General features: G+C 38.5%; 1 protein-coding gene across 10 annotated transcripts in view; it reads right to left on the bottom strand.

Annotated features, from left to right (window-relative positions):
* Positions 1-1332: 1332 nt before the first annotated feature.
* The window catches only part of LOC118277553 (uncharacterized), a 56456-nt gene continuing 45723 nt past the window's right edge, over positions 1333-12065 (bottom strand). For 6 of the 10 annotated variants that reach the window (XM_035596408.2, XM_035596409.2, XM_035596400.2 and 3 more), the window contains 11 exons: positions 11162-11287; positions 10532-10628; positions 8371-8567; positions 7840-8052; positions 7137-7307; positions 6550-6663; positions 5925-6063; positions 5331-5445; positions 4761-4883; positions 3861-3981; positions 1333-3295 (listed from right to left, as the gene is read on the bottom strand). In XM_035596408.2, coding sequence (XP_035452301.2) covers positions 3879-3981; positions 4761-4883; positions 5331-5445; positions 5925-6063; positions 6550-6663; positions 7137-7307; positions 7840-8052; positions 8371-8567; positions 10532-10628; positions 11162-11287 — 1398 coding nt within the window. In that variant the 3' untranslated portion in view covers positions 1333-3295; positions 3861-3878. The remainder of the gene's footprint in view (positions 3296-3860; positions 3982-4760; positions 4884-5330; positions 5446-5924; positions 6064-6549; positions 6664-7136; positions 7308-7839; positions 8053-8370; positions 8568-10531; positions 10629-11161; positions 11288-12065) is intronic. The other 4 variants (XM_035596403.2, XM_035596411.2, XM_035596401.2 and 1 more) reach the window with 3 other exon arrangements.

Raw genomic sequence — 12065 nt, 5'->3', positions numbered from 1 at the left:
AAGATTTCTTCAAAATAAACTTCATTTTTTGCTAATGGAAACTTCTCACAGCCAAATGTATTATTTAAACAATTTTGCCTATAATTTTTTATCAAACCACATTACGACATACATAATTTTATTCCAATACAATTTAGTAGCATAGCAAATTTTAAAGAATACTACTGCCCAAACGAACATAATGTAGTGAGGCAATAAATATGGAGAAATAATATAATATTGAATTTATTCCTATTTACATTGCTTCCCTATATTTTTGTTCTATTTGACAGATTGTAGACCAAAGTCCCATGAAAGACGTAGGTACGCCTGTACACTGTTCATGATGAAGAGTCTGAAACTTAGGATATTCTCCATTAATATACGTGATATATCAGACACTCGTGTATTAATTTAAGTTCCTTAACAACTAGTGAAATTAATTATTATGTTTTTCGGCTAACTCACGGAACTGTTTGACGAGGAACTCGCCTATTTTAAAGCAATGCTAGGCTCATATTTATCAGACACGTAGTAGTGAAACTAGTCGAATCCTTCGTCAAACAGGTACGTGAGTAAGCTGAAAAACATAACAATTAATTTAGTATGTCACACAAAAGATATAATATAAGCAACGTGTGAAATTTTCAAAATAGGTCGCATCCAGTATGACCACAGTCTTCGATAACCGTTTCACATTGTATCACGCAATTCCCTGAAGGGGCAAGCAGATATTATAACGTACAAAAATCGATTTAATTGTAGTTCAAGACTACAAATTGCTGTTATACACATTATCAAGGTCCATTGATCTACAAAATCTCAAATAGTAAGAATAAATCTTTTGTTCTGACCCTAGTACTATCACGACTGACTACATGCACCAGTGAACATACATAAATACATACATACATATGTATAACGAACCAGTCTGCACTACCCAGTAACAAATTTCCTCCATAAAAAATAAATTTTCATCTTGACAACATTGTATAATTAAAATATACTGTCAATCCTATAGATACAGGTTTATTTTGTACTATTATTTATTTAAAGTGCATTGGTAGGAATTATCGATGTTTGTTTCAAGTTAAATGTTGCAAAGAAATCGTGTGATATACGGATGGAGAGTTACTGAACTTATCTGAACAGAATTCTTGGGTAAGTGGTGTTTAAACGCTGATGGAATGAGAGAATAGAAAAGTAGATGTGCACAAATTGTTATTCCAGAGGGCTTAGTATGAGTTTGTTTTACGTTTAGTCCAGAGCACTGGACGCACTCTCGTTCCGATCTCGTTAAACGTAAAACAAACTCGTACTAAGGGTACAAGGTCTAGCTGTGATGAGAATGAGAAAATATGACGAATATATTTCGAAGTGCTCGAAACGATATATTTATCGACCACTGACTTTTATATTCACTCGTTCGCCTGGTATTGTCATTAGTTTAGTCAAGGCAACTGAAAAATAGCCAGTCATATGCTTGCATATCAAGCTTGCTCAAACAGTCCAATAAACTTTTAATTTTATGTCTTAGTAATAAAGTTGAAAATCAATCGACGGTAAAGAGTAGCTTGATGTGCGTAAGTGAAGACGTAGTTTTCTGAACAGATAAGTTCTGTAAAAGTAGAAAATAATTAAGAAACCTTTGTAAATATAACTTCAATAGATTACATACAGGTACAAATTGAATATTTTATCTTATTTTATATACCGAACGATTCTATCCTTACAAGTAATTCTACTAACCAACTTTGTCACATGCTGGCCGTATGAACGAGAAAATTATGCGAGAAACATTGTCTATGTGCCATACTTAGAGACATTTAATGATTACTTAAACTATTCCTTAGTAACGATTTTATATCGAAAACAATCGCTAAGGACTGGGTTAAGTAATAATTAAATGACTTGAAAGTTTTATTTAGTCTATGGTGTTTGAGTACTGTCAAAATCAAGTGACGTTTGTGTGACAGCTTTTTGACAGTTGTTGATTTTTTAGTATTTTTGGTCTTTATTCTGTTTCTCGTATTATTTTCTCTATCATCAGCCCTCTACCGTACTAAACCCATAGTCAATAGTCTACGTATATAGTAAATATTTATCGATCTCTCATAAATTAATCGACCAATAACAGAAGGCTATTTTTCACAATATCCATAAGCCCGGCCTGTGATTGGCTGACGTTATATCTATCAGCCAATCACAGAGCTGAAATATATTGACAGCGTATTTATTGAACATCAGGCTTGTATACTATGAAATAACAAACACATTTAAAGTCCGTTCAATCAATTTTGACCCCTATTTAATAGGCATAAAGATGAAAATGACAAAATTATAAAATTGATTACCATTGGTTGTTTTAATAAGTCTTATTACGAGAGCGATAGAAGTCAAAATCGTTTGGATGAACTGTAAATGTCTTAGTTACTCAAAATGGTATACATGTAGGTATATTATTTAGCTTATAATTACATGTCAAGTTATCAAAATGCACCGCTAGGGGGCGTTAATAGAGAGAATCAAAGTCTATTATCTAATGTTCATTTTAAATGTTGCGTGTTGTTCTCCTCTCCTGAAGAGGGGATAGCCATAATCTCCAAGCTTAGTAAACAAATATATTTAAAAGCAAGATATATTTATTTAACTGACAAGACCCAAATTGCTAGAAGCGCCACCTAGGATGCGCAAAAATACTTGCTGCGACAATACTTTTGTTAGTCATTAGCTAAATAATATACCTACTTATAACGTTTTAAAGATGGCATCTAAACAAGATAGATAGATAAATAAGCTAATAATTAAATATTTATTCATGTTATTTATGACTTTGAAGAACGTTCACCCCATCTATTATAATATTTTGCGTTAAATATACAGAGTCTGTAGCCAAATGACATAACGAGTTTGTCTACAAATAGATTAAGAAACTAAAGTATATGGGTTTGACATAAATTTTGCCATTTGTCAGTGTCATCCACATACATTGAGTTTTCTACTCTCTCTGTAGACAAGCGCTAAAGTGGCATTTGGCAAATAATAGAGATGTTATAATACTAGTAAAAAGAAACTTACGGATGAAACATTATTCAAAATCATAAAAGAACATTGTTTTCAAAAGGTATTATAATATTTATTTCAACTATCAGTATTTAGCCGCCATCTTGGCCAAGACATAGCCCGTACAGACTAACTAGCCGTCACAATAACATGAGATATTTCATTAAAGTCTATAGTAAAACTCTAATTATTTATCGCTAAGCGGGAAGCGAGACACAACCATCTAGCAGAGCCATTCGCACTGCGGTTTACGCTGAAAGAGAAAATAGAGTTTGATAATACATTCAATAATTATATATTTATTATAATATGGGCTTTACAATATGTTATCAATGTGAGAAGGGATTTCTCAAAATATTGCAATATACAAAATAAAATGTAATGTACAATAATTAGTAATTTCATATCAGTCGAGTCTCGTTAATTCAAACTTTTATAATTTGAACGTCTCTGTAATTCGATTTTATCACGAGGTCGATTGAAAATGTCTTTATATTTCGAAATAGATCAATATTTTTTATTAATTTAGTCATTCTACGTAATCAAATGACTTGTTAATTCGAACTTATCATCTAACTATCGATAATTCTAAGTTGAAGAGTAAAAGGGACAGAAAGTTCTCAATTTTGAGGCAAATTCAAATTTCGGACCATTTGATTTTTCGAACATTCGTAATTGGAATTATTTGAAGAGTACCTCTAACTACAAATTAAAGAGAGTGGACTGTATTAAGTAAGAGATATTTTTGCACGTAAGTATGAGTTCTGTGTATAATTTCACTATTTGAATGAGTGTAGACAGTAGCGTACAATACGTACGAGTATGAGTAGGCGCGGTCACCAGATCGCGGGCGCCACGTCGTCGGGGAAGCCTGCCTCGCGCGCCTTCCAGTACTCCCCGTTGAACACCCACGTCTCCTCGCCGCTCTCCAGGGTTTTTCTATTATTTACAACGTAATATATTGACTATTTGTACTCAAAAATATTTTTAGGGATAGATATAACGTTGTTTTACACACTTTTGTCGGAAGTTCTCACTTTCGAAAGTCGATGTCATAATACATATTATAAAAGGCTGGTTAAGATTGTATTCGTGCATAATAGGTTACATGCCGCATTATCAATAAAAAATAGGAAAATTACGTCGAATAAAATAGAGTATTTGTTGAAACAAAACATTAATAAAAATGTGCTGTTTGGTTATCGTGAGATGGACAGCGCAGCTTAGTGCTCTCTTTAAACTGTTCATCTGTCCCCAAAGCATAAAAGATTTAATGAAAATCATCCAATGACTTCTTCCACCTTGGGCGAGGCGAGAGGGAGTGTCAGACTCTTACTGACTAAACACCACCCCGTTCCTACTCCTGCTTTTCAAGCTGGAGCCTTGGTAAACCCGCTAGGTAGTCCGCTCTAAGGTGTGAAACCCTACTACCAGCAATAGGCTAGTTTCCTACTAGTCAAATTCAATACTTTTTTCGAAACGTCAAAAACGATATTTTCTATGAACTTTGTATGAAATAGTGCGTTATGACGTCATACGTTTTTGACGTCAAATAGCAGACTTATTTCTAGAAATTTAGCTAGAAAAAATCGAAAATTAAATAGTTCATCAAATGTATGAATGAGAGTGTGATTATTTTTGAATATTTTATTGTATTGAAAAGTTGTAATAATTTATTTTTGACCGAGGATAGTACCCAATTATCAGATGGTACGTACCGGAACCATGCGGCGGTATGCGCGGCGACGTCCCTGCGGCGGTCGCGCTGCGCCTGCTCCAGCTGGTGCTTCAGCTGCTCGGCCGCCTCCACGTCGCCCTCCTCCAGGGCGCGCTGGTCCGGCCTAGGGGGAAAAGCAGGTAAACATTTGGAATAATAGTACCAAAAGGGCTTAACACACTGATCATCATTATTAAGGGTTTTAAAAGATACCATGGCTTCAGAGAAAACTTACGAGTGAAGTGAAAGTACGAATGCATTAAACAAAGAAACGTTGCTCCACTAAGATTTTCTCCTGTGTCGTGGTTGCGTACAAACATACAAATGCACATGCACATGATATCCAAACCCGATACACCAATTTGTGAATCTCACAGCCATCACGCCAACCGTGCAGTCATCGTTTTTTCGCCTGTGAACAGTTATTATATTGCCGGAACGTAGGTACTAGTATTCTCTGATATTGAAGGTGTACAAGGACGACGCCGATCACTTCCCTTCCGTCTGCTTGTATTTTTTGAATCCTTGATTATTTAATGGCTTTCCCATAATGAATGTAACAATGAATTACCTGAGTCGAGTGTCAGTATGCGGCAGAGTCCCCCGCATGGCCGGCTCGAGCTCGTTGAGTTCCATCGCGAACCGCGTGAACCCGTAGTACAACTCGTGCTCCGGGGGCATCGCGCCTGTGCAATATAACAATATTTATTATATTAGGAAGTTTATAATAATGTAAGGCTTGCCTACACAATACTACAGTTAGTTATGGACAAATTACATTCAGAATCAATTAAATAGTTTGTTTAGTTTGAAGCAGTTTCTTTCACTCGTAATGTCGATTTTGCTGCAAGACTTGACAATCGCTAACTCCATTAACCACGATTTTTCTCTATATCGTCTCTTTCTGGCACCACATTCTTGTTTAGATCTAAAGTGTGATTGACCCAGACAATCTTCCCTATTCCCCAACAACCCTTAATCTCCTAACCTACAAGCTTCTGGTATTTCGGATGTTTATGTGGATTACTTACCATTACCATCTGCTTGATTACCGGCTAAGACACCTCTTAAATTCGAAGCAGTCTTATTAATTACCTAATATGTTTACAGATCTTCTTTAAAGGATCAAAATGATATTATGTAGATAAGTATAAGGTATAGTTACCGGGCCTCCAGAGACACCTGGCGGCGGGCGGGTCCCCGGCGTACAGGGCCTCAGACCAGCGCCCCGCCAGCCGCAGTCGGGCTCCGCCCCCCTGCACCATGCCGCGCACCTCGTGTCTACTGCTAGACCACGAACTCGCCTATACAACAAACATGTCAACATTCATTAGATAAAACACATTACCAACGTAATTCAAGGTTATATTGTTAGTGATTATGAGCCCCAGTCGTGGCTTGAAACTAGTTGAAAACGACATTCATATAACATGGAACGCAAGCGTTGTTTCAACCCTGTTTCATTCGAGTTTCTTTCCAGTCGTACCAACCAATTTCGAGTCGAAGCATGGTTCTCCTATAGGAAAATTATAGTAAAGGAACTCCAAAAAGTTTCAAGTTCCTAGTTATTTTACCAGACATTTTAACTGCAATTCGTGAAACAACGCTTGCGTTGTGTGAGTGAGGTTACCAGAGGCTTAATTATCCCCTTCCCAATCCCAGATTCCCCAACAACCCTTAAATTCCATGTTTCGGGTGTCCATGAGCGGCGGCGATTGCTTACCATTAAAAGATCCTTTTGCTCGTTTGCCGGCTTATTCCATATAATTTTGAACTGAGTTACACCATACCTTAATAAAGTTGAGTTTGCAGGTGATGTCGGTCCCGTGGCACGCGATGTGCATGTCCCCGTACTGGTCCACCCAGCGCTGCCCGCCGAACAGGTTGTGCACGCATGTCGTCACCTATACGTGGACAAACAATATAAATGTTTTATCATGACTCCTCCGGTGTCTGTTCGTTTGCCACCTATTTCATAACGAAACGAATGAACGAAAAAGAAACGAGAGCGGGAGAATCCATGGGAGACAGGTGTGATATTATGTATGTATGAAAGCAGAGACACGCCAATTGCTACGAATCTTACATACTTCTCATCTACATCAACAGTCAAAAGTCTCGTCTATTATATACTTTTAATTTGGCCCTTCTTTAATATATCACCAATCTGGTCAATATACCAACCTCAAAATCGCATTAAAATTAAATAAAAAAGGAAATAAACACGAAAATAATACAATAACAAACAAAACTATATTACTATATAATTTGTATGCCCTATGTGGCGGATCACGGCATGAGCACTTTCTACCTAAGACCTTTATGTAACCTGTGAATCACGAATAAAAAAATTGAATTTGAATTAGAAAAAACTTACTTTATTCCAACTATAATGGTCTCCGGTAGTAAGCAGCTTGACATGGACTCGGCCGGTGGGCTGGAACTCCATGGACTTGCCCCAGAACTTGGTCTTGATCCTCGCCTCCTGCCAGAAGCACCACCGCGAGGATTCTGCGTGACACGCTGATATTGGGGGGTGGTGGGATACCTGGGGAATATAATTTATGTTAAATGATCATACAATCTAATATATAAAATTCTCGTGTCACAGTTTTCGTTGCCATACTCCTTCGAAACGGCTTGACCGATTTTGATGCATTTTTTTGTGCTTATCCGGTATCTATGAGAATCAACCAACATCTATTTTTCATCCCCCTAAATGTTAGGGGTAGTACAACCCTAATTTTTTTAATTTTCCGCGGACGAAGTCGCTGGCAGAAGCTAGTAATCTATGTTTCTAGAAGTGGATTGGAATAATAAAAAACATATTTTTATTGGTGTAAGTAAGAAATGTTCGCGTTTTAATAGGACCGTGATAAGATTACTAATCAAAATGTCTAATTACGTTTCACTTAGTCAAACTGACGGATATTTGACTTATTTTGTATTTTAAATAAGTCAAAATACGTGTCGGTTAAGCTAAGACATTATGAAAGACTTACTGAAAATACATCTACAGCGGAATTAAAACTAAAAATGTATATGATTGTTAGTAAAAAACCCCTTAATTGCACACATACCTGTTCAGCAATAAACCGGAACCCTTTATCGTCGCGCACGCACTCGTAAGTCTCGGCCAGTAAAGGATTGAACGGTTTGGAGGCGGCGCGGTGCGCGGACGATGCGTACGCGCTCACCGCGAACGCGGCGATCAGCGCCATGCGCTCTATCGGACTCTTGCATTCTGCTGCTGAATCTAGCAGCTCGGAGTATTCTAGTTCTTCGCATAGTCGCTGGAAACAAGTTTGTGAGGTTAACATCATGTGTTTATTTTCAGTTTTGTTCACTTAGTAATAAAGTCGAAATTAGATTGACCAAATCTGTCATAAAAAATTAATTTGATTAATGATTTTTACAATTAGGTTGACGTCAATAATTAGGTAATAAAATTCAATTGAATAACAGTACTTTAGGTACTTAATTCATTACAAGTTAATTAGAGAAAACCTCTATTAGTTTCAAGTCAAACCGGGGCTCATATTAAAGAACCACATGCGTTGAATGACATCAATATTTTTTAATTAAAAAAATATTTAACCAAAATGGCTTACCTGCAGCATATTAAGCGGCTCATTAATAGTAACAGGCATGGAGATCTGACTCAAATCCTTGCCGATGTTCTTGTAGAGCAGGTTCCAGAGACTGGGCCCGCCGGGCGTGGGGCGCGGGGACGGCAGGCGCGTGCGCCGCGACCAGCCCGCCGCCGGCCCGGGCTCCGCGCGCAAAGTCACCTGCTCCGCGGACACTACTGGGGGCACCCACCACTACTCATCATACTGCTTTGGAGGGGTTTAAGGTCCAATTTCACCAATAAGAATGGACACTTGAAACACCAGAGGCGTTACAAGTGCGTTGCCGGCCATTTGGGGGTTAGGAATTTAAGGGTTGTTGGGGAATCGGGGATTGGGAACATTGGGGATGATTGGGCCTCCGGTAACGCAACGGAATACTACGCAAGCATTGTTTCACGTCGGTTTTCGGTGAGGCCTTTGGTATCACTCCGGTCGAGCCGGCCCATTCGTGCCGAAGCATGACTCTCCCACACTATGTTCTGTTATGGTTACTGTTACTGAATTTGTTTCGTTTATTTTTTTCTTGGCAAATTGAAAGTCAAAGTATTTTTTGGTAAAATTGGACCTTAGTAGAACCAATGCAGATATAGGAAAGGTATGTGAGAATATTTCAAAAGAGGAGTATTCAAGAGAAATACAGTAAGACAAAGAGATTGAGAAGGGGGAAAGTACAGAAAAAAAGTGGGAGATAATAGTTACACAACTAAATAGTTTCACTAGGATTAACGCTGAAGGCCGTACTTCTCTGAACCTGAATCAGGGTCTGATCGGTGTCTAAAAGTAACGCTATATTAAAAATATATTTTAATTAAAGAGTAGATAGATGTTTGTAGTGAGTAAATGAACGCTAGAGCAGTATTTAGGAGACAAAAACATGCAATAGTCTACTGATTACGAACACAGATTTATCAAGAAACGAGTAGGCAGAAGGTGTGTTATATTCAATATAGCACCCACTTTTGCAGCAGTTATCTCATTAATACTACGTAGGTAATGTGCCTATTGCCATTAATTAGACAACAACTATGCTACTAATGAGGGACTAGTGCAAGTTTAAGACGTTCGGTGCTCCTATTGGCCAACTGCAATTACCCGACCAATCAGAGGGCTAAGTGCGGTGACGTTTCTATCACATATAACATAAAAAACTTGCACAAGGCCCTCTGTCCGAACATGCTATAGCATGGACATCCCATACATATTAACATTTTCTTTTTCTATAGATAAATAAAGAAGCTACTTCTAAAAGCTGATTACTTACACAGCGGTCCTTGCAAGCGTGATACAGAGAGTTACGTGACGTCCTACATGAGCGATCTAAAAGCGAACGCGAAACGGTGCGGTGACACGCGAATTCAACGCGATACGGCGGCTATGTCCTACGTGCATGTGAATCGTTTCGTTTTGTTTCTGTTTCTGACATTATAAACAAAAACGTGACGGCACCGCGTCCAGTTCGCGCGACAATATCAAGCCAATTGGGTAGTATCCTCGGTCAAAAATAAATTATTACAACTTTTCAATACAATAAAATATTCAAAAATAATCACACTGTCATTCATAAATTTGATGAACTATTTAATTTTCGATTTTTTTAGCTAAATTTCTTAATTTTTTCTTGCAAATTTCTAGAAATAAGTCTGCTATTTGACGTCATATTAGAGTATTTCATACAAAGTTCATAGAAAATTATGTTTTTGACGTTTCGAAAAAAGTATTGAATTTGACTTGTAGGAAACTAGCCTATTGATTGCGTTCGAGCCGCGCCGCACCGCATCCCACGTGCGGTTGGTGACGTAGGCCACGTCAATACAGTACTCTCAATGGATCTTGGCAGGTCTGAACTACGTGCAGAAGGCTGCGCAATAAGTGTAAAGGGTCAATTGTATTTAGAAATGGTCAATCTCTAGCCTAGATCGCCGCCCCCCGCACCTCGCCTCATGCCACCATTTGGTTCTAAAAAAGACTTATTGCGCAGCCTTCTGCACGTAGTTCAGACCTGCCAAGATCCGTTGAGAGTATGTACTGTACATTCTGTTACTTTGTTGCTTTCGCGTCGTGCCGTACCGCATCGCGTTCGCGTGTAGTTTGCTCGCGCAGGACGCCGCGTTAGTGATTACGACACACAATGTAAACTCACTCGCACCGTCAGAGTTGTCGGAGCTGGCCGAGCCTTCCTCGCTGCTCAAGGAACCCGCTTCTGATGAGGAGTCGCCTTCCAGCTCTATCACTCCTGACTGGAAATAAAAAGTTATTGTGTTAACATCATAACGATGGTATTGAATACCTGAAGGAGAAGGCAGTGGTGTAGTTACACTACATATTAACACATTTTCCACTATATATTTCTGCTATGGTTAACAAGTAACAAATCTATTTTGACTGCACAGTTGTTGCGGTGGCTGAGCAACCAGATACCGCGCAACGTGTAGCAGGCTCGATTCCCGCACAGAGATTTCGAGTTTGGGTGTCGTGTGCGTGAACTTGTATGATTGCAAACGCACTCACGACACAGGAGAAAATCCTAGTGTGGGGCAACGTTTAAAAAATAACAAGATTACATGAATGTTACTAAGAGTATACGAAAACTTATAATTCTTTTACCGATTCAGGAAACTTACTAGAGACACGGCTATACTTAAGATGATTTAAGCAACGTGGGAAGTGTTTTTCTTTTTTTTTTTTGTCAGTAATTAACTAGAAACGGTTACACTTAAGACAATTAAAGCAACTTAGAACAAGTTATTCTTTTCTTTTTATCATTAAGTACCTCATCAGCGGCAATGATCTCGGCGGGTTTGTGGTCGGAGTCGTGCTCCTCGGCGTCGAAGAACTCGGACGCCGACACACACGACGAGCTGTAGCTCAGCGACTGCTGGAACTGACGGTTGTTCACCTGCCCAGGGGATTTATTATTATTATTATTTATAAATAATGAGTCTGTTGTGAGAATTTTGTGTTGTGAGATTGTCGATGGATTAGGGAGCCAGTGGATGCAGGTGGCGGCTTGTCGTTCTACGTGGAGGACTAAGGGGGAGGCCTTTATTCAGCAGTGGACGTCTCTCGGCTGATGATGAGGATGAGATTGTCCATAAATGAAATATGTGGTTTTCTAGTAACAAACTTTAGTAAGTCACAAACGGTGAAGGAAAACATCGTGAGGAAACATGGGCTTATAATTTCTAATTTTAAGTTTGAAATCGCCAACCCGCATTGAGCAAGTGTAGTGATTAATGCTCAAACCTCCATGCGAGAGGTCTTTGGTCAGCAGTGGCCATTAATAGGTCATTGATGTAACGTAATAAAATAAAATTAGTTCAAAAAATGCTTATGCCATTTTGGTTTAAAAATAAAACCGTTGAAGTTTTAAAATTAAAGGTTATGTTTATTTTTTTCTTCCTTCAACCTTCTCCTTGTGAGAAGAGGCCTTTGATTAGTGGCCACTTATAGGCTGATGATGATGGTGATGCGCAATCAGTATGACTATTGCATTGATGTGATGTGATATAAAGTACGTGTTGTATATAACTAAATTAGCTGGTTCCGCGCGGTTTCAACCGCTCTGCTCTGCTTCTATTGGTCGTAGCATGATGCTTTATAGCCTTCCTCGATAAATGCGCTATCCAACACAAAAGAATTATTCAATTCGGACCAGTACTTCGGGAGTTTAGCGT

Source organism: Spodoptera frugiperda, chromosome 10 (genome assembly GCF_023101765.2).
Source record: "Spodoptera frugiperda isolate SF20-4 chromosome 10, AGI-APGP_CSIRO_Sfru_2.0, whole genome shotgun sequence".
Lineage (NCBI taxonomy): Eukaryota > Metazoa > Arthropoda > Insecta > Lepidoptera > Noctuidae > Spodoptera > Spodoptera frugiperda.
The sequence above is the reverse complement of the archived record's forward strand: the minus strand, read 5'-3'. Positions and strand labels throughout refer to the sequence as shown.